Source organism: Ophidiomyces ophidiicola (genome assembly GCF_022830035.1).
Source record: "Ophidiomyces ophidiicola strain CBS 122913 chromosome Unknown scaffold_15, whole genome shotgun sequence".
Classification (NCBI taxonomy): Eukaryota; Fungi; Ascomycota; class Eurotiomycetes; order Onygenales; family Onygenaceae; genus Ophidiomyces; species Ophidiomyces ophidiicola.
Genome location: NW_026054655.1, coordinates 330,896 through 352,150, shown reverse-complemented (window position 1 = coordinate 352,150; position 21,255 = coordinate 330,896). Strand labels below are relative to the sequence as shown.

General features: G+C 51.8%; 5 protein-coding genes across 5 annotated transcripts; all 5 read left to right on the top strand.

Annotated features, from left to right (window-relative positions):
* Positions 1 to 1,494: 1,494 nt before the first annotated feature.
* On the top strand, positions 1,495 to 2,785 carry CCP1 (heme peroxidase; the record flags this gene model as incomplete). The annotated part of the gene is made up of 4 exons (XM_049253114.1): positions 1,495 to 1,869; positions 1,931 to 2,087; positions 2,143 to 2,498; positions 2,555 to 2,785. 4 exons carry the CDS (start codon positions 1,495 to 1,497, stop codon positions 2,783 to 2,785), a joined length of 1,119 nt encoding a protein of 372 aa, XP_049107977.1.
* A 725-nt stretch (positions 2,786 to 3,510) lies between these two features.
* DPH4 (Diphthamide biosynthesis protein 4) lies at positions 3,511 to 4,146 on the top strand (the record flags this gene model as incomplete). Its single annotated transcript, XM_049253113.1, has 1 exon — positions 3,511 to 4,146. The coding sequence occupies one exon, from the start codon at positions 3,511 to 3,513 to the stop codon at positions 4,144 to 4,146; it is 636 nt and encodes a 211-aa protein (XP_049107976.1).
* Positions 4,147 to 4,823: 677 nt separating this feature from the next.
* txl1 (Thioredoxin-like protein 1) lies at positions 4,824 to 6,021 on the top strand (the record flags this gene model as incomplete). Its single annotated transcript, XM_049253112.1, has 3 exons — positions 4,824 to 4,902; positions 5,050 to 5,194; positions 5,265 to 6,021. The coding sequence occupies 3 exons, from the start codon at positions 4,824 to 4,826 to the stop codon at positions 6,019 to 6,021; spliced, it is 981 nt and encodes a 326-aa protein (XP_049107975.1).
* An 8,874-nt stretch (positions 6,022 to 14,895) lies between these two features.
* LOZ57_004065 (uncharacterized protein) lies at positions 14,896 to 16,917 on the top strand (the record flags this gene model as incomplete). The annotated part of the gene is made up of 2 exons (XM_049253111.1): positions 14,896 to 15,256; positions 15,548 to 16,917. 2 exons carry the CDS (start codon positions 14,896 to 14,898, stop codon positions 16,915 to 16,917), a joined length of 1,731 nt encoding a protein of 576 aa, XP_049107974.1.
* Positions 16,918 to 18,496: 1,579 nt separating this feature from the next.
* LOZ57_004064 (uncharacterized protein) lies at positions 18,497 to 21,070 on the top strand (the record flags this gene model as incomplete). Its single annotated transcript, XM_049253110.1, has 1 exon — positions 18,497 to 21,070. One exon carries the CDS (start codon positions 18,497 to 18,499, stop codon positions 21,068 to 21,070), a length of 2,574 nt encoding a protein of 857 aa, XP_049107973.1.
* Positions 21,071 to 21,255: the final 185 nt, after the last annotated feature.

Here is a 21,255-nt window from a genome sequence, read left to right as displayed (position 1 = left end):
CTTTCGCGTAAGGTAGTCCAAGGGCGTACAGTCATGTACAGGCAATGCAGAGTACAACTAGAGCTTTATGCAGTAACACCTTTCATTGATGCAACTTCTGGTCGCAGGACCGACTGTATGTACAGCGAAGCACAGTATCAACAAACGTACAGCCAGTCGGCACGGCACTTACGAATAATGACAATAATAAACTACTACAAGAAATAAAGGTTAAGTGGTATGTTTGGACAGCAGGTGACTTCCATGGCCATAAAATAGGTTCAAAGAAGCCTTTTAAATTGCCCGTTATAGCAGAGAGAACGTAAAAATTACAGTTCTAACTACCTCTTAGTCTAGTACGCCAATATGACCTGGCCATCCTATGGAATAGAGGAAATTGGAGGTTGATTATGCGTTCAGAGGTATTATTTAGAAAGTGTGAGGAAAGAAAGAAAAGAAGGAAAAGACGGAGTGAAGTTGGGTTTTTTACTGCAGTGTGCCAAGTATCTATGCACGTGACCGATCACGAGTATCGGACCAACCAATTACCGGGCCGACGCACTGAGGTGAAAATCTCATATCCAGCTTTTCCATCCTTTCGCGTGACAACTTCGATAAAATTGCAGTCCCAAATACCAGATCCAGCATATCCAATTTGGTAGATTACCTGTGTCGATATATGCCCGTTATGCTTATGATAATGCTATTTTCTTTCGATGAGTATGCGGTTGGCAGCACAGCTCTTCATATCTTCTACGAAATCCCACCATATCCAGTTGGGTAAATTACCTATGTCGCCATATGCCCGTTATATGCCCATGATAGTGCTATTTCCCTGATTAATATACGTTTGGCTGCACAGCTGAACAGCTCTTCAGTTTTCTCAAGGCTCAATGGTTCCCCTGCGTTGCAACCTGAAGCCCAAATACCCACAACATTGCCAGCATCTTGAGCTTTTCAGTGGTCACTGATGCATACTTCGTTTTAAAAGTAGTGGAAGATCAAATTTTCAACAGTTTTTTAGCAGGAACTGACGTCTTCTCCACCCTGCTGCTTATGTTCTGTTTCGCAGTTAGGACTAAATCAAGGACGGACATTGCCCGCGCGCTTCTCTAGTGATTACTGTACATAGACTGTCTAGCTACCAACAATTAATAATATGTGAAACTGCCTTTCTATTAATACCCGCTTTCGATCCTTCTAAACTCCCATTGGCGTAGAAGCCGCCGGCCTCGCTGTGCTTCGCTTGACACCACCCATCAACATCGCTTCCGGCGGTCCAGCCAGGGCAGCTTAGAAAAGCTTTCGGCTTGTTTGTAACTCGCATCGGCCGCTCTCTGATTGGCCAGCTGTCGCAGCTCTCAGCCAACCAGACAGCCGCCCGTGCCCCATTCGCCCTCATCCATTCCCCATTCTTCTTCACAATTCTTCCCCCATCTTCCCTCTCGTTTTCCCTTTCTGCAGCCATTGACTCTCTTGCAAACTACCTTCATTTAATTGTCCCTTCCTTCAATCATGGCATCCGCAGCCCGTGCCCTCACAAGAGCTTTTGCTCGCTCTACTCCTGCTACATCCTCGGTCAAATCCTCTGTAACACGGAGCTCAGTTCGGTTCAGCACACCTAACTATGCCTTCCGCGCCTCGTCCCGTAGAGGTTACTCCTCGAGCACTGAGGGAGGAAAGTCCTCCTCCGGCATGATCTGGGGTATTGCAGCAGTTGCTGTTGGCGGTGCTGGTGCTTATTACTACTTAACCGGCGACCACTTGTCCTCATCAGCCAAAACTACCGTTATTACCAATCCAACCAAACAAGATTATCAGAAGGTGTACGATGAAATCGCAAGGCTGCTTATTGAAAAGGACGAATATGACGATGGCAGCTATGGCCCTGTAAGTCTCCTCGGTTGGAGTGCAAATAGCTCGTTGCTAACCGATCTTTTCACAACAATAGGTTCTCGTTCGATTGGCCTGGCACGCTAGCGGTACCTATGACACCGAAACAAAGACGGGAGGAAGCAATGGTGCAACAATGCGCTTTGCGCCAGAGTCTGACCACGGTGCCAATGCTGGGTTGAAGGTTGCTAGAGACTTTCTCGAGCCAGTGAAGGGTAAGTCCGATCCGTACCACTCTTATAAGCTATACTGATTATACTTTTCTTGTAGAGAAGTTCCCCTGGATCACCTACTCTGATCTTTGGACACTGGCTGGCTCTTGCGCTATCCAAGAGTTGGGTGGCCCCACCATCCCATGGCGCCCTGGCCGCAACGATGCCGACTTGACTGCCTGCACCCCAGATGGTCGTCTCCCAGATGCCTCCAAAGAACAGAGCCACATCAGAGCCATCTTTGGACGCATGGGCTTCGATGACCGCGAGATGGTTGCTCTTTCTGGAGCCCATGCCCTCGGCCGAGCTCACACCGATCGTTCCGGTTATGACGGACCCTGGGACTTCAGCCCTACTGTTTTCACCAATGATTTCTTCAAGTTGCTTGCAAACGAGAAGTGGGTTCAGAAAAAGGTATGCCGTTTTAATTTGTCCAATATCATGAGCCTTCGCATTAACGTAGCAAATAGTGGAATGGTCCTAAGCAGTTCACGGATAACACCACTAAGACTTTGATGATGCTTCCAACCGACATTGCTCTGATCAAGGACAAGGAGTTCAAGAAGCATGTTGACCGATATGCTAAGGACAGTGATGTTTTTTTCAAGGAGTTCTCGGACGTTTTCGTCAAGCTCCTTGAGCTTGGAGTGCCATTCAAGTCCAAGCCGGAAGATCGCTATGTTTTCAAGACTAGCGATTAAGCATTCCATCCAGATGATTTGTAATATTGATTCCCTATCATTGTTCTATTTTCATATTTCGACAGCTCCGGCAGCGATTCGTCAAATATCTTTGCTGCTTTCTCTGGTTTCAATACTTCGCCCCTTACCCTTTTGAGAATTTGGAAAACGGTTTCTATTTTATCTTCAGAATGCCATAGATATTCCCACTTGCGTGTTTAATGATTTCCGCGCTCTGTTTGATGGGCAGCCGCTTTCCGATGCCCGTTTGTGGGGCTATCAGTAGGCCTGTCTAAGGCGCCAGTCGACGACTCGCGTGAAAAGTATTATGATATGGGAGGAGGCAGATTGTGTTACTTGTAACAATCTAGACAGTTTTGAGCGCCAAAGTCGTGTTTCTTCGAGTTGCAATTTTTTCTCTTGGAGGAGTACGGAGCAGGGTGGAACAAATCCCTCATAGAATCCCCCTAGGTAGATCCGACGCATGTTCTCCATAGCTTACCAAAGATCTTCATAAAATATGAACTCCATTCCTTCGGAGGACAGCCCCCCAACTCAGCTCCATATTCCATCCTCTCCAAATTCTTTATGTTACTTATGCTTAGTCATGGCCTGTCTCCCCACTGACTATTTTTTTTGGAGCTGCTTCCTTTTCAACCCGTAATTCATTCTCAAAACGAAACATGCACTGAGACCCGCTAGGTACGGAGTAGTTATTTTAAAGTATACTCACTGCCGTGTCAAACATGTTCCCCACGGTGGAGGAGGATTTGCCTCCTCCCACCACCTTCTATGACATCCTTGGGCTTCCACACCCGCCCGTTACTCTCCATCAACCGGCGTTGAAAATGGCGTATCGCCGCGCGTTGCTAAAATATCATCCAGACAAGTCAGGGTCTTCAGTTCCTCCGAAGATATCAATACCAGAAAGCTTTATACCCACTAAAAACTCAACCGCCACCTCTCAACCTCCCCCTCTGTTCTCGGTGGACCAGATCACCACAGCGTACAAGATCCTATCGGACCCTCTTGCAAAAGCCGAATATGATCGCTCACTGCGCGTTGTATCCAGCGGCGTTGGTAAGGGTGGAAATCAGTCTTTCCGCACGGGGCTGGAGGTCTTTGATTTAGACGACATGCAAGTCGGCGTGGAGGCTGGAGGCGCTGAGTTCTGGTATCGCGGCTGCAGATGTGGGGATGAGAAAGGATTTTTGGTGCGTGAAGAGGATCTGGAGAGTGAGATGGAGAGAGGAGAAATATTGGCCGGTTGTCGAGGGTGTAGCCTGTGGGCTAAGATATTGTTTGCAGTAGATGAGGGTGAAGAGGAAGAAGATTGCCCCGCGGAGGATGCTTGCAGACCGGAGGTGGATGTTAATTCGTGATGAGCCGTGGGCTGTTGGTTGTTTTCATCCCCGATTCGGAACACGCACGTGTGCCACCCACAATGCTCCAAGCGTGGATTATATCTGCGACAGGTACATCAGATCTGAGTACGCATTCGATCCCGCTAGCATGCGATCTACTAGTACAGCTACACCCAACCGTGGCTCGGATTACCACATTGAACAGTTTATCCTCTTTGGTTTCCTACGATGCCATGGCCAGGACAACGAGGTCGGCTGCTTCCAGACACTCCAATGATGAATGCGCAAATGCAAGATTTGCGCCCATCTGAGAATGTGCAGTGTCAACATAAGTATATAGTTACATTTTGCGCTCTAAAATCTCTCATTATTGTTTCTGTTTGCTCAGATGTGCAGGGCGGTTGCGCGACAGGAAGAACTCGTACATTCAGCCACATATACGCAAGGGGCCCAAGAACCCTGCCAGGAGTAGAAACGCAATATAAGCAGTAGTTTTCCATTGGCACCTTGAATTACCGAGAGACACCGTGATATTCCGTGGTGAAAGCAGGTTCACGCCGCGAGGATGGTCGACTGATGACGTTGACGCCATGTTCTCGCGCTCCAGACTCAAAACCGCCCCCATAAAATGGGTAGCTAAAAACACGTTACCCGTCATCACAATCCCTCAACAACCACCACAACTACCCGCAATAATGAGCAAACCAGTGGTCGTCAACTCCTCAGAGGAATTCTCCCGGCTACTTACCTCGTCGAAGGTTGTTGTAGCAGACTGTAAGCTTTATCTCCATCCCGCTCCTTATCATCCTCAGCGCCCCCGCCATGCCCCGCGCTCGACCTTGATTTTTGCGCTTGTCAAAAACCCGCAACGCCAGCGGCCACTGAGGTGTTTGTCGGCTAATGATTTTTTGCTACGGATAGTCTACGCGACCTGGTGTGGGCCATGTACGATTATCGCCCCCGTTTTCGAGGAACTGGCCGCGCCGTTCTCGTGGCCGGATGTCACATTTGTTAAGATCGATGTCGACAAACAACAAGACATCGCCCGGGCTTTTAAGGTCGCAGCGTGGGTTTAAGTCACTACCCCATAGCACACCTGCTGAAAGCTAATAAGTTATCCCGCGATGTGTCTCTAGTATGCCGACGTTCTTAATATTCAAGGACGGTAAGGTCGTCGATACAGTGCGTGGCGCCGATTCGAAAGGCCTCACCAGCGCAGTCAAGAAACACACATTAGGACTCGAGGGTGGAGAATCAGCCAGTGGGGGCGCCGATTCTTCGCCAGGCAGCACTTGGCTGGGCGCCGCCGTACCCAGGGGCTATCAGGATATCACAGCGGCGGTTGAAGTCAAAGGAATCGACTTGCTCAACTGCAACAATGACGTTGCTCCCGGCCGAACACTCTTCGATGCCTCTCAGCCTTCAGCGTTAACGCCCAAAGCCAAGTCAGATGCTAAACCGGACTGGGTGGAAAGTGATACTGACGAGCAGTTGATGTTGTTCATGCCGTTCAAGGCCTCGCTCAAGGTCCATTCGATACAGATCACCTCCATTATTCCACCCAAAGTAGAGGACGAAGAGATGCCCGTGCGCCCGAAGACGCTGAAATTGTACGTCAATCCGTCGCATATCATCAATTTCGACGAGGCAGATGATACGGAACCCACCCAGCAAGCCGTTATCGCGCCGTCAGACTGGGATGCAAAGACGGGAACGGCAAAGGTGGAGCTGCGGTTTGTGAAATTCCAGCGCGTCACGTCCTTGGTGGTATATTTTGTTGATGGAGATGGGGATGCAGAAAAGATCCGGGTGGATAGGATAAGACTGTTCGGAGAAACTGGTGAGCAACTTGAGATGGGCAAGCTGGTCAAGTTCGGAGAGGGAGCAGAGTGATACACTAGAGGGGACAGCTACAATGTGATGCGATCCATACTCCATTCCGAATTGGTGATGATAGACTCTGGCTTCAAATGCAAAATTCACATTTATTATATTCACAACACAATATCCTGACATGGTCATCGTAAACCCTTCTCCAATTTCATTATCAAAGTTGTTCGATCCCAAACCAAATGGCCATTTCCCCAGGATGAAGGCGAGTCGCCCCCAAACAAAATAAAACGACCAGTAAAGTACGAATCGACGTGCAATTTTCATTTCTCTAGGACGCAGCCGACACCTAATAATAATATCATCATTGTGATCCCACCGAGGAGACCAGATGCATAGGCAACACGGGTAAATTGAGGGCTGCGTTCGCCGCAAAGAAAAGAAGAAGAAAAAAATTGAAAAAAGAATTTGAGTGTGGGATATTTAACTGACTAGGCTAGGCTACATCTGGCTAGCAATGTTTATATAAGCATATAACTATATGATTACATAATCTGGCCCCAATGTGAGCTTCGTTTTTTCTCATCAGATTCTTTCTCTCTCTTTTTTTCTCTTTTCTCCAGGCTAATGATGCGGGTGCACAGCTGTGTACCCGAGAAATTTATAAATAGGAAGAGACTGACGCTCACACGAGCAAATGATCTCAACTAGACACTTTCTCTGAAGCCTGAAGTTGACTGCTCTGATTCCTGTTCTCATAGTCGTCATTCTTTCAAAAAAGCCCAAAATTTCTTTTACCCGATCACACTGCTGCTCCTTTCTGCTCTTCGACCCGATGCATCTTCCAATTAAGCTCTGTGTGCTATTTGAGGCTGCTTCTAGTTCAATTAATCGATTTGATAAAACTTACTCCGTACTCAATTTTTATTTTTTACTTTTTATTTTTTATTTTTTTTTTTTCATTTTCACTTTCTTATGATCGCTGTTGCTCCCGCATCTTGACTTCTTAATTTTATTTTTTCTGAGCCCGTCTTTGTTCTAAAATGCATGGCGTTTTCAATAATCGTCCCATGTCTCTTTTCACCGGAATGCACGGAGTATGTACGTGATCCAGACGAGCGGTACGGGGTTGCGTTGAAGCGAGCTGGGCGTCGGGGGATGATGGGCTTTCGGCACGGCTCGGTTTCCAGATGATCCCATTGATGAGAACATGCCAGCTCTCGTTCGGCCATCCCGTACCGGTGCTGTAAATAGCACTCCGTAGGTCATTTGCTATTTGCGACAACGCTGCATGGGCCCTCCCGCGATGGGGGTTTGGAACAGCGGAAGGACACAGACCGGGACTTGGTGAAATGCCAACCCTCTGCGCCTCACTGGTCGAGGCCAGGCCAGCACGGCCTGCGGGCCTGTCTCCAATGCCGCACCTGTAGTTAATTCGTCGAGCGTCGCGATGTATGGCTCGTCTCCGATGCACACCGTCGCACGTTCTGGGATTTAGGTACCCGCCCCGACATGAGAAAAGCAATATACGGAGTACATACGGAGACATATATGCAATGCGGATGCGGCGGGACGACACGACAGCAGCGGCACGACGCTCGTGCCAGGAACAAAAACCCTCTGTTTTGCACAGCCATGTCGGTATTATTATTGCATACGGAGTATTGACTGCTCATTTCCCTCCTTCCCCCCCCGCCAGCGCCGTGGCAAGGACGGCCCGGAAATAGAGGAGGAGAATGCAGGGCCGACGGATCCTCCCACAGGCGAAGATCGCACTTTCTAGAGCTTCCAGCCATGCCGTCAAGGCAAAAGTCGCGAGACCTCGAATCGCTTGGCGAGGGCTGGCTCGGATTCGATCAGGGAAAGGGAAAGAGAGAAGAAAAATGAAGATTGAAGAGCGCCCGGGTCGCGCCATCCACAGGCGCTGAGGATCACTGCGAACAATCACGGCGATCGTCGCTGATCCGCGTAACCACCAGCAAGTGAGCGTTCATGTTCGAAGCAAAACGGTTTTGTGGCACGATGATCGCTTTTTCTTCCCCGGCGCGAGACAGACTCTCTCGCTCTCTCGTCTTTTTTTAATTAATATGGAGCCCAGAAGTATCCGTATCGCCATCCCGTGCCTCCGTTTCCGGACAAAAGATAATCGATACCCAGAATGGTCGATGGTGATCAAACGCAGTCTTCTTCAGCCACGGGCGGAGACCACCTCGATCCTCGGGAATAATCAGAAGTCAGTCGTAGCACTGCTGGCCAGCGACAGCGATACAGACCTTGTTCCATGTCCGCCGGCCGCCCACCGGGCCCCCGCTTTTGGGGTATGATTTACTACTGGGGCGGCAAATAATAATGCTGACCCCAGGTTGCGTGTTATTACCGGCGGGGCATTTTATGGCCTATCACCACTGTCCGCTGGCCCCATCTCCTGCCGCTGCTACAACGACGACGACGACTACTACTACTACTACTACTACTACCGCTACTGCATATCTACATACTTCGACGAGCTAAAGTGGTGTCACTCGGGCGTTATCCGCTGCAGCAACCAGATCCGTGCAAGCCCGCGGGGTAAATCGACGGTCGCCCATCGTCGGGCACCAGTCCGCAACGAGGCACTCTTGTAGGCGACGGTTGCTCGAGATTGACGTAGTCACGCAGTGCAGATGGCTGCAGCGGAGGAGGAGTATCCAAAAAGGAAAAGAGAGTTCAAGCCTTGGACGCTGATATTCACCAGCCAAACCGCCTGTGTCTGACGTGCTCGCTCACCAATCAATTTTTGGCTTTCCCGCAAGTGGGAACGGCAATAAGAGATTTGCGGGGAAAGCTGTTCTTTGTCTAACGAGCTTAAAAAATAATAATGCAGAAACATGAAAAAAAAAGAGTGGTAGAAGGCGCCGGACGTGCGGGATGTCGCCATAAGGGCGGGTGTCGGCTGGAGATAGCACGGCCTAAACAGGAACGGGACTGGTAGAACTTGGTCACGCCTGTCCGGCTCCCCCCAGTGTCCAGTATCAGCCCGTTGCCACAACAGGCCACTCTGCATCACGCCTGCGGCTCAGCAGAGCACACTGTTTCGTCGGCGGTGGGTATCTGCGGAGCCCACGTCCACGGCTCAAAGAAGGCCCCAGTAGTGAGGGTTCGCCTCTTCCAGGGCCAGCTGCAAGGTGGTGGGCCAAGCGGCCCTGGTGGGTGGTCTTCTTTTGATTTTTCGGTTGCTTCTTCTTCTTCTTGTTGTTGTTCAGGGTTTCGGAGCCCATGCTGGTATCGAGCCACACAAAATGTGCTCATCCACATCCTTATTTGCAGATCTGGGAAGATTTTGGGTTGTCTGGTGCCTTCGATGATGACCATGGGTTACAGACCTCGGTGGTCCGCCGGGGGCTTGCTAAGGTTGAAACCCTGTGGCTCTCTTGACAGCCAACCTCGTCCAAGTAACTAGTAGGTAGTGTGTGCGCCCGCGCGTGTGGGTTTCAGATCTGCCAGGCGAAGTTTCGTTTTTTCGAGAACCGTCCCAAATCACACATACACACACACCACTCACACCTAACTTTCGCGTTTCGAGACGCCAGGCCACCCATGGTTCAAGAGAGGGGGGCTACAGTCCGATCACGGCTAATCTAGACGAACTCCCGGGGGCCAGCCGGTTTCTGTCAGCGACGTCAAGGTCATCTGGCAGCTTACTGTCTCTCTTCTGGAAGCATGACCGCAGAGATGCGAGACGCTGGAGGCGGTGCGCCACAGAGACGTCAAACTCCCAAGCAAATAGAATCCGCGTATATACTTTCAGGTGCCGACCTCTAAGCGACCTACTACTTGCCAAGTTGCGAATCGAAATCGTGTTTTTTTTTTTTTTTTTCTCGTGCTCTTGCAAGGGTGGGATGCAGGAACACGATAAAAAACACCGTTAGGTGTGTTTCACATCGCTCTTTTGAGGGGGTTACAGGAAGGGGGAAGAAAAAAAAAAGGAAAACGGCCGGAAGGGCCGGGGTGGTGCATGGAAGAATCCCAAGAAGACCTCGTCGAGTCGTGTTGAAAGGGGGTCTGATCCCTGAGGCCTGAGGCCAGAACGTGCAGGGGGAATTTGAGTCGATATATGGCCCGATTCCCGGCGCCGACGGGGTCCTCGAAGAGGATGTGATACCATGACATTCGCCACGGCAGCCGCAGCAACCTCCGATGGACGTTGCGAAATGAGAATCCGACACTTCGGAGAATTTTGGCTTGTGTAGCAAGAAAGTTGCCAGGCGTCGATCGTTTGGCTTGACCTTGGATTTTCCAGCGAAAAGTGTATCCCGCTGGCGGCGCATGTTTTTTTTCCCAGCAGTAGAGAGCGAAGACTTTTTGGTCATTCCCGGTATCCTGGGATTTTCGCTGTATGACGAGGGAAGCTTGCGAAGTTAAATCAAGCCCAGGAGCGTCAAGACAACGACGAGCGATCCGGCAGGCTCGGAGCTACTACTTCTAACTAACTACTACGATCAGAGTGCTGGGAACAGGCGTGCACGATGCTCGCCACGATGGGTTCGCTGCTGGTCTCGCCGGCGGAGATCTGCGACATGCATGGCGGATGCGTTGTTTCTGTTTCAAGAGTAATAATTGGCCGGGCCCAGGATGTAGCTCTGAGAACACACAGACAATCAATATCAGCAGCTTGCCCGCTTTCCATGTGAGTCAAAACAGATCGCTTCGTCTTTCTGGTCAGAGCAAAAACGATAAAAAAAGACTTGGACGAGGCAGTGCTGTTTCACATGTGGTTGTCTCGGTAGTTTTGGCGGGAAAGGAAAAAAATAAAAGGCGCCACGACTAGCGCAGCACGGATTCACGGCAAACCCCACTGACTATTACTCTTTCGCTACGGGATGAGAAGCCAAAGCTCGACAAAGAAAGGGATCGATTATTAGTCCATCCGTCCCTGACGGCAGCCGGATTTCCTGCTGAGCGGTGCGGGCTGCGACGGGCGCTCCGCCGGACTGGTTCAGGCGAGACGCGCCGTCGGCGGAAGACAACCAGGAAATTCCTGCTCTGGTCCCGTCGCCGCAGTGAGACAGCTCGATGTTTATTTTCATATTCTTTTTTTTAATTTTTTTGGGGCCCGTGGTGTGGGAACACCGCTGGATGCCCCCCGCCCCAGTCTGGCGAGCGGGAGGCGAACATGTGCCAAATATGCTCAAGCCTCTGAGGCAATCAATGTGGCGGCCCAGCGCGTTTAACCATGGACTGGAGCCCGGTTATCTGACTTTCCAACGCTTCAACTCTGTCCGGCTCGCACCCACACCTCCCAGGCAACACAACTCTGTCTCGCCATCGCGCGTGTGTACTCCGTATGTGTGTGAGCGCACGGTGTCCCGTTCCCAAGGCGGAAAATGCCAAAGAAACTCAATAATAGGCCTTTTTCGTGACGGAGCGGCTGATTGCGTTCCAAAGGACGAGGTGGCTCATGACAAGACAAAATAACAAGAATATGACTAAAAAGCCTGTGTCGTGTGTGGGCCTTGAAGCTTTGTAGGAATTTCTTGATTGGAAAGCCAGCTGTGCGATGTCTTGCAGGTCACCGCAGCGGCTTTTTGTTTTTCTTTTCCAGGTTTCAAGAAAGGAAAAAAAGAAGATTATTGAGAAAAAAACGATCTTCCCTACTGCAAGGTCATCCGATTCGGCGGCAGCGACTGGGAAGCGTGGAGCACAGAGTTCCAGCGATGGAGCCGTGTTTGTGATAAGAATAATAATAATAATTGATGAGAGGGCGGTAGGAATAATCGCCTGACTCTCGATTGGAATATCCAGCGCTCACCGAGAAACACGCCCGAGGACGGGCAACGGCAGCCAACCAGGCCATCAGGATTTGTCGGCTTCACTCCTGCTCGGGCCCCCATTCTAAAATCTTCGGCGCCAGAAGATAATAATAATGGAGACATGATGGGGAACGTGGCACGGTGGTAGCGTACAGTATGATGATGATGATAATATTAACCATAAATAATGACAGCCAGCAGAAACAGCAGCTGGAGTAGCAGCGGAACCCACTCCGCGGGCCAGCAGCAGTGATAGCAATTCAGGAAGAAATGAAACTGGCGGACAAGGCAGACCGATTTTATACGGTGCGAGCGGGCCCGGACTGGCGCACGCGCGGACGGGCGAGGCACGCAGAGCCAATGCCGCCGACACGCGCAGGCCACACAAGCTTTGCCGGCCACAACGGCATAATTAAAAGGAAAAAGAAAAACAAAGCGTTAAGTTATACAAACAAATAATAATGTCTGAGAGCAGGCCAGCAGCGAGTAGTAGGATAGCGCGAGAGAGAGAGAGAGAGAGGGAAAAAGAAAATAATAAAAAAGGGGAGGCTCGTTCTTGGGGCGTCGATCAAACATTGCTCGCCCGTTGATTCGCGTGGGCGGACGGGGATGGCGCGCGAGCTCCATCGTTCCTCGCTGGCGCGAGAGTATTATTATTATCATTTTATTGTGCGCGCGCCCACGGCGCGGTGGTGGCAGCGGTGGGAAGCGTTCCGATGGGCGGGTGTGCGCGAGGGCGGGCTAATGCAGGTGCCAGTTGGGGGGCGGGCGTTCAGGCCATTTGATTGCTTCCGGGGGCGTGCTATTGGGTGCTGGCGGGTTTTCTTTTGCCATGAACGCTGTGCGAGTACGCGTGCGCGTGTGCGTGGTGCATTTCTGGAGTACATGATAATAATTTTACGTGCAGGGTGTTGGTGCGCAGTACGAATCCTGCGCGTGCTGCTGCTGCTACTACTACTACTGCTACGACGGTGACGGCACAGCTATGTACCTTGCTGGATGGTCTGCCTTGGGGCGGTGCTGGGCACCGGCGGCAATTCCAGCGTGGCGCCCAGGCCGCGCGACTCGCCAACGCCGCCACGCCCGGCGTTGGTAGCTCGGCCCACACCGCTCCAGCGTATCCCGTCCCTGTCGAGACGTCTGGTGGCCTCAGCGGCGGGAAACTTCGGCGCCGGACTTGGGGCGGTGGATGGGGGGGGGGGGGGGGTGGTTAGGGGGGGGGGGGGGGAGGGAGGGAGGGGGGGGGGGGTGCCCTGGCCCAGCGCTAACGCGAGCTGGTTCGCCCGCCGCCCGCCCCAGCCCACCGCCCACCGCCCAATTGCCAGCCGACTTAGCGTCTGCGCGCCCTGACTGGCCCAGAGCCCAGGCAAGGGCGCTGAAACGGCGTGCGACCGGACGTCGCTCGCGCTCTCGTCTATCTGTTCGCCTGGTTGTCGCGCAGGGCCAGCCCACCGCGATCAGCGCCAGTAAGTACGGAGTATGGAGGAGTACACTACTAGTCAGTCCGCTGGACGGCACACACGCCTGCGCCATCGTCAGAGGCGCGCGCGCACCGCCGCCCGCCAACCAGCTACACACGACGACGACGCCTACGACGCCGACGACGACCAGCGACGCTACGGCCAAGTCCAGCCTAGCCGGGGCGCTAGTGGGCTAGCGGCGTAGGGTGCCCGCTGGCAGGGTCTGGTCTCTGGCTGTTTCCGCCCGCCCAGGTTCGCTCGCTCGCTCTCGCTGCTGCTGGCCCGTTTGCCCACCCGTCGCAGTTGGTTGGCTTAGGCTTTGGCGGTACTCCCTTAGTCGTGCGTCGCCTTTTCGTCACCAACCAGCGCGCGCCGCCCACCGCCCACGCACCCCCCCTCGCTCGCTCGCTCGCCCAGTCGCCCTCGTCTCTCCCCGTTCCCCTTCCATCATCGTCAATCTTCACTGACACTCTCTCATTTTTGGATTTTTTGGTTTCTCTGTTTTATCTTTTTTTTTTTTCGCCGCTTGCTCCAGTTCACCTATCTCTTGTAATCTACCTTTCCTCAACTCAAAATTCCCGCCCCGTCGCTCGTTTGGCCCGCCGCCGCCCAGTATCCTAACTAATTGCCCGCGCGCTCATCTCCTCGCGCGCTGCCTCAGGCCCTCTCTTTGCCTCGCTTCGCGGTGGCTTTTGCCCGGCTATCATTCTTCTAATCTGCTAATCTTCTTCTTCTTCTTCTTCTTCTTTTTCTTCTACTACCTTGCCTCTTCCACTTCTTCAATCTTTCTTCTTCTTCGTCTTAGCCTTCGTCCACCGCCCATCGCCCATCTAGTTATACTACTCTCCTCCCGTGGCGTGACTTTTCGCTGGATCACATCCCAAGTCCCTCATTTTTGAAACACCGCCCACCTGCGATGCGGCCTCGACAATAATACCACGCCTCCGTTGATCTCTGCTGCTGCCGCCGAACGCCCAGCGGGCCCTTTTTGCGTCGCCCTATCCACCCACACCGCGTTGCATGTCCTCGCCCACCGCGCCCACAGTCGCTCTTTAGCACCTCCACCCTTCTTTCTACCATTCTTACGCTCCTTGTGCCCTCGGCACAGATCTCTCTTCCAAATACTATCCTCATTTATTTATTTTTTCCTCTCTCCCTTTCCCTTAGCATAGCCAGGCCATTCTGCACCCAGCTGTGCTTCCGAAGCCACCTGTCCCCTTAGTCGTAATACGCCTTGTCACCCGCGGGAAAAACCTCGCCCTGCTCCCGTGTCCCCACCAGGACTGCTTCATTTTCTTGTTTCATTTTTCTTTCCCGCTCTCGCTGTGTGCTGAACGGTAAAGGCCTCCCCTACTGCCTCATCTTCGCTGCTCTCTAGTGTCTGGTGTGGCTGACCGAGATCTTGTCGAATGCCGTGGACAGCCATGGAGACGTACGCCGTACAACCTGCTCCCCCAGCCGGCCAGCCGTCGTTCTTCTACTATAACCCCGATCCCGATGCCTTTTCTGGCCAGCATGGCTACTTTTCCACTCATCCCGCCGAGATGCAGCCCATCGAGAGCCACGCTGTCTTTTCCCACGAACAATACTCACCACATCAGCAATTGCAAATCCCCGACCAGCACCACCACCCCCAGCATCACCTCCTCCAACAACAACAACACCACCACCTCCACCAGTCCGGTCCCATGCTGGCCCCGAAGACCTTCCTGAACGAGGAAATGATGCTCAGCCCAAGCACATCGCCGCGTCCGCTCCACATAAAGCCCAGCATTCTGCTGCACGGCTCACCCGGGCTGATGTCGCTCGACACCAGCTGCATCAATGATTTCCACACGTTTCCGTCGACGCCGCCATTGTCGACGTCCGGGAGCACCATCAGCAGCCCGCCGTCGAGCTGCGGCCTGCTGCGGACGCCAATCAACGGCACCGGTTTCTATCGCTCCGAGAGCATCGAGGGCGTCAAGGAGGGCTGCGAGGGCGACGTGAACTCGGAAATCTTGGCCAATGGCGACTGGACACGGTCGAATTCTCCACCGCTAACACCTGGTAAGTTGCAAACGACTCGTTTGTGAAGAAACGCGGACAATTGCAGATTTTTGAAGTTTTTATTTTTTTTCATTGCTCCTCGTTGTCAAGTTTGGGATTATAGTTTTTCCTTTTTTTTTTCGCGCGCTGCGAAGACGGGTAAAAACCTTCATTTTGGCTTTTTTTTTTCGTGAGGCTTCAAAACGAAACAAGAAAAAAAAAGGAAAAACACAAAACAACAACAATCAACGCAACGGTGTCCTAGACGATGCGATGAACACCTGCTGACGCTCATTATTTGTTTTGCTCTAGTTTACATCCACCCTCCTGCTGTGAAGACCACCACCATCTCTCTTGCTCCCTCCAGCCACGTTGCTGAAGGCCTTTCGCGCGTTTCAACCAACACATCCTGTCCTTCTCTCTCACCTTCTCCATCGCCAGCGCTCCCTGCCTTGCCGCTGAGCGAAGTCATTTCGACGCCTCTCCTGCCCCCCTCTTGTAGCGGAGACTTCTGCGATCCTCGCCAACTGACCGTAGAATCGTCGACGTTCTGCACGTCCGACTTCCCACCCCTCCCTTCTCTTAGCTCCAGTGAAGAAGACAATGAAAAATTCCTCCTGAGCGCTGTCAACGCCTCGGAACATACTAGCACTCACGCTGCCGACAGCTTTACCAGCTCCATTGGCTCTCAACACGCTTTGTCTGCCTTGCCGCCCTTTGGAGGCCTGTCTGATCTTGATTCGGACGACGAGTTCGTGAGCGAGATTGTCAATTTCACTGTTTCGGACGATCCCCTCGTCCAGGGCGATAAGCGTCGACGCATTGCACTTTATGCATCGGATGATGATGACCTTATAAGTGAGGAGAGCTTTGAAGAATTGGACGAAAGCGAACTGCTTGCACAATCAGAACTAAATCTCCTCGAGTCCGAATCGGCAGCCCCAAGCTCCGCTAAGATGACAGCAATGAAACCGAAGAAACGCTCCACCCCTCGAAAACTCATGAAACGCTCAATGTCAGCGGACACCGATCCCAACTCGATGATCATGGAGAATGAGACCGATAGCCCGGCGGAAAATGCCGACGGCGATGCAGCAACCGAGCCTGAACAGTCTGCTGCCAACCAAGATGCCACTGGACACAATGGTGTATCAGCCAACACTCCCACCGCTTCAACGCCTTCTGGTGCGCCTGTCAGCCGCCGTGGCCGCAAACAATCCCTGACCGAAGACCCATCCAAAACTTTCGTATGCTCCCTCTGCTCTCGTCGCTTCCGACGACAAGAGCACCTCAAGCGCCACTACCGCTCGCTCCACACCGAAGAAAAGCCCTTTGGCTGTTCCGAATGCGGGAAGAAGTTCTCTCGAAGCGACAACCTGGCCCAGCACGCCCGCACGCACGGCAACCCAGGCATCGTCATGAACCTTGTGCAGCCACGAGAGTCGCGTCCCGCGCCTCCCCCGCCACCGCCACCCGTCACCGCCTCTGCTGTCGCGCCCCCTGCGGTCTTCGAGGAACAGGACGCCGGCGCTCTCGGCACCATGCTGTACGAAGCCGCCCGCGTCGCCGCCTACCGCTCCACCACCAGCGAGTCGTCCGACAGCAGCCTCTCGTCGTCGCGAAGCGTCGAGTCGGACCGCAAACGGCCGGCGAAGAAACGCAAGCGAGAGCAGTCCGGGTGATGGGTCCCATTTTTCCCCACGCCTGGGGGGGTGAAGGCTCTAGACCGCCACGGCCCTGGGGTAGCAGCAACATTTTCATCTTGTTGGCCCCGCGGCCGGTGACGGGTCGATTTTCTTCTCTCTTTTTCTTCGGTGGATTCAATCGGCGTCATATCATATGGAGTTGGGGTTCTTGCAGCGTGGGGTGTATTACCCGACGTCTCCCTCACCGTCTCATCGGAGAGGGGGCTGTTTCTTACCCATTGGTAGGTGTGTGTGCGTGTGCGCTATCTCTACGCCGCCGCGCCCCATTCCCTCCTCTGGGTTCGGGAGTACTAAAAAAATATTGTGCGTTGCATCAGGCTACACTATAGATCGGGGACTGTGAAAAGGAGTTCTTTTTATATATTTTTCTCATCATATTTTTTTTTCCCTCCTTACCCCTTCCCTGGTCTCTCTACCTTGGGAAAACATTTTTCATTTTGGCGAAGGAGAAACAATTTGGGGCTGAAGAAAAAAAAAAGAACTACAACCATGGAGGCACATTCTCGACTATAAATCATCACCGTCATCATCTTACATCCTATCATATCGATCCACTATATTGTTTTTTTGTTTGATCCTTGCGTTCCTTTACTTTTTTTTTAATCCATTTTGCTTGTTTATCTTATTCGTTTTTGTTTTTTCGACTCAGCGAAGCATTCTATCTCACTTCTTGGTGTCTGCGTCTTTCCCTCCCCCTTCCCCAACCCCCCCTCCCATGTTGTTGCTCCTCTCTTGTCGGATGGCTTATTTCCTTATTTTTTTGCCTGTATACTCCATTTTTGTGTGTGTGTTTTTCTTTTGTATGTTTATTTATCCCTCTCACATTTTTTTGTGATGACTCGTCAGTTTTCTTTTTTTCCTCTCTCCCCCTCCCACATTCCTTGGCTTGCGTTGTATATTATTATTTTCGACTTTTTCACTTTACTTACTTCTTTTTTGCCTTCCTTTTTTTAATTTTGTGTTGTCTCTTTTCTTTTTTTTAATGCGGAATATCCTTCTGGTTGATTCTCTGCGTGGCTGGGCCACAGCTACCTTCTTTTATCATAATTCTTTTTCTTTTCATTCTACTTCTCGAGGCTGTTACAGTATATGTCTGTGTCGGGATTATTTTGTCTTTCTTTTAATTTTTCTTCATTCTTATCCTTTTTTTAATTTGACGCCTGTCTAGTCTAGATATTCATCCTCAAGCCATCGAATTCAAATACTCCTAAACTACTCCGTACAGTATGCTGCAAATTATTCAAACTCTATATTTCAATACGATGCCTTGGCACCATCTTATCAATATCAATCAATCTCCTTATCATTACTACTTCAAGTGTTGTGGGAACGTGATCATAAGCGAATTACCCCGCGCCCTGCGTAGATGAAGCCGCTCGCTGGGCCTCGGGTTGTCCCGTCAGTAGATCTACCTTGTTTAGAACATGTGTGATTTCCACTGTAATTGCGGTGAGTGCGTCCCGCCATAACCTGCCTCTGCAGTGGCGGGCTGTGGGCGGTAGTTTCCTTATCTTATCTCTGGTCCCGCGACATTCAAAAATCCTTCCACCACACCATGCAATCTGCTCCCAACCAGAACCCGTCTCAGGCCCCAAGCCAGTCGAGTTCTTTGACAGAATGTCCATGCGGCCAATGCTCTGACCCTCACGAGCATCTTGCACACCCTGCTTTTCCACCTGCAGTGGAAAAGCACCCCTCTCAGGCCACCACCATGGCGGGCACCATGCCGGTACAGAACCTGAACGTCATCGCGTTGATATCAGGCGGAAAGGACTCTCTCTACTCCATGCTGCACTGCATGAAACATGGACACAAGATCGTAGCATTGGCGAATCTATACCCCGCCCCAGAAAACGAAAACGGAGAGCAGGTGTATGACTCGGATAGCTACATGTACCAAACCATCGGGCACAGCGTCATCCCGCTCTACGAGGAAGCGCTCGGCATACCCCTCTACCGCCGGAAGATCACGGGCATGCCCGTCAACCTGGAGCTGACGTATTACGGCGCGCAGGGCAGCGCGGCCGACGAGACGGAGGATCTGTTTGAGCTGCTGAAGGAGGTCAAGGAGCACCATCCCGAGGCCAACGCCGTGTCGGGCGGCGCCATCATCTCCAACTACCAGCGCAGCCGCATCGAGAATATCGCCATGCGTCTCAACCTGGTCCCGCTGGCGTACCTGTGGATGTATTACTGCCTGCCGCCGCCGACGGAGCGTGACACCATTCCGGCGGGCTGGTCGCCGTCGGTCATGGGCTTGCTGGAGGATATGGCGGACGCGGGGTGCGAGGCGGTGATCGTCAAGGTTGCGACTGTGGGGCTGGGTGTTGACTCGCTGTTGTCGAATATCACGTCGAAGGATTCCTCCCATAGAACGAATATCCTGACAAAGCTGGCGCGGTATGTTTCGCAGGGGCTGGAGACGGCGATCCTAGGAGAGGGCGGCGAGTACGAGAGTCTGGCGCTGGATGGGCCGAGTGTACTGTGGAAGAAGAGGATTCGTATTGTGAAGGCCAGCCGTCATGATAACGGTGATTATACTGCGATTCTTCAAATCAAGGGTGCGAAGTGTATTGAAAAGCCCGATCCTCCTCCCTGGAAGCTGGCCCAGCTACGGGTCCCGCAGGTTTTTGATGCTACTATACATTTTGCCTTGACGGTGCTGGTGGAGAAGCAGTATGATTACAGCATGGACGAACCCCGAGCGCCACTTTCCATGTCGCCGGCTTTGTGGGGGACGCCGGTCGTAAAACCGGCTATATTTTCCTCACATAATTTTTTGATGGTCTCCAATTTATGTGGTTACACTGGCCTCACTGGTACAAAGCCAGCGCCAGGGGTGTTTGCCCAAATAATACTCATCGAAAAGAATTTGCTCAACATTTTACACACTGAGGGAGAGAAGAGGAAAATCAGATTACCCGTCAGCTGTATTCTTTCGACCACGATGCTGCTTAGGTCTAAGAGCGATTACCAAATAGCCGAGGAGGCATATGGTCGAGTTTTCAATATTATTAACCCCCCTACGCGGGTGGTAATAGGTTGTGGTCATGCTATGCCAAAAGGTATAGATGTCGTTCTCTCCTTTTTCGCGGATATGGCCGCGTGTATGCCGAAACGCGCCTTGCACATCACATCACTGTCATATTGGGCACCAGCAAGTAGTTATTCGGTATCGCAGGCTGTAGTGAGTCCTCTATTAACCCAACCTACTTACGATCAGTGCGATGAGTTGGTGTATCTTTCAGGCCAGTTGCCTATACACCCGCAATACATGACATTATTCTACGGCGACTTTGCCTATAAAACTGCCATCTCACTACAGTCTGCATGGAGAATTGGAAGAGCGATGGCTGTCGATTGGTGGGTGAGTGCGGTTGCGTTTCTGCAGACCGGTCCCAAAGTTCGCACCCAGGCTAAGCTGGCTGCGCATGGCTGGGAGGTATTGAATGCGGCGCGGACTTATGGGATGGAGGAAGATCCCTGGCCGCATGAGGAGTACTCTACGGATACTGACGATGCTTCAATTACCAGAGAAGTTGGAGTATCCGTAGCTGCCGTACCGCCTAATGTACCCCGAAAAATTGATGGCAGAGAAGAAAGCGAAGAAGAGGAATCGGAACTGGATCCCTGGGATGTTAAATATGGTCGATCAGGGGGTGGGAAGCCCGAGACAGAAGCCCCACGGCAGTTACCTAACTTTTCCAGCGTTCACTCCGAATTCAACATACCCCCGTTTCTGGCTGTCGAGGTGGAACACCTGCCTTACGACAGTCCCATTCAATGGCAGCTTATTGGGGTACGCTCCGGAAGAATTTTTGTCACAGAGGAGGACTCAGAGTCCACATTTGTCTGCAAGACTGAGAGTCCGTCTTTGGGGGAATATATCTGCATTGGCATTAAAACAGGAGAGCATGCGCCGGGTATTCTCTCGGCAGGCAAAGTACTAGACCGGTATGTAACAGTTGATACCGAATATCACACCACCCTCTATACGACGATTCCGATTAAGATCCAAGAATGGCGTGGTCCAATCGTGCCTTGTATATCTATCTGGGGCCTTTATGACATGGAGTTTGCGGCTGCAGTTACTATGCATATACCAGCTACCCCTGAAAGGAGGTGGTGAATAAACGAGTCTGTGTTTTGAAAAATGTATCGATGGTGGAATGCATTCGAAGCATCAACATTGCATTGGATAGTTAACTGATGACCAGTTAGTTACTTGGTTGTGTGGCTGGCGTCGTGCACTGCATACGGAGTATTTTTTAGACTTTCTTGCTGCCTCCTTTTATTTCTTTCCTATTATTGAGC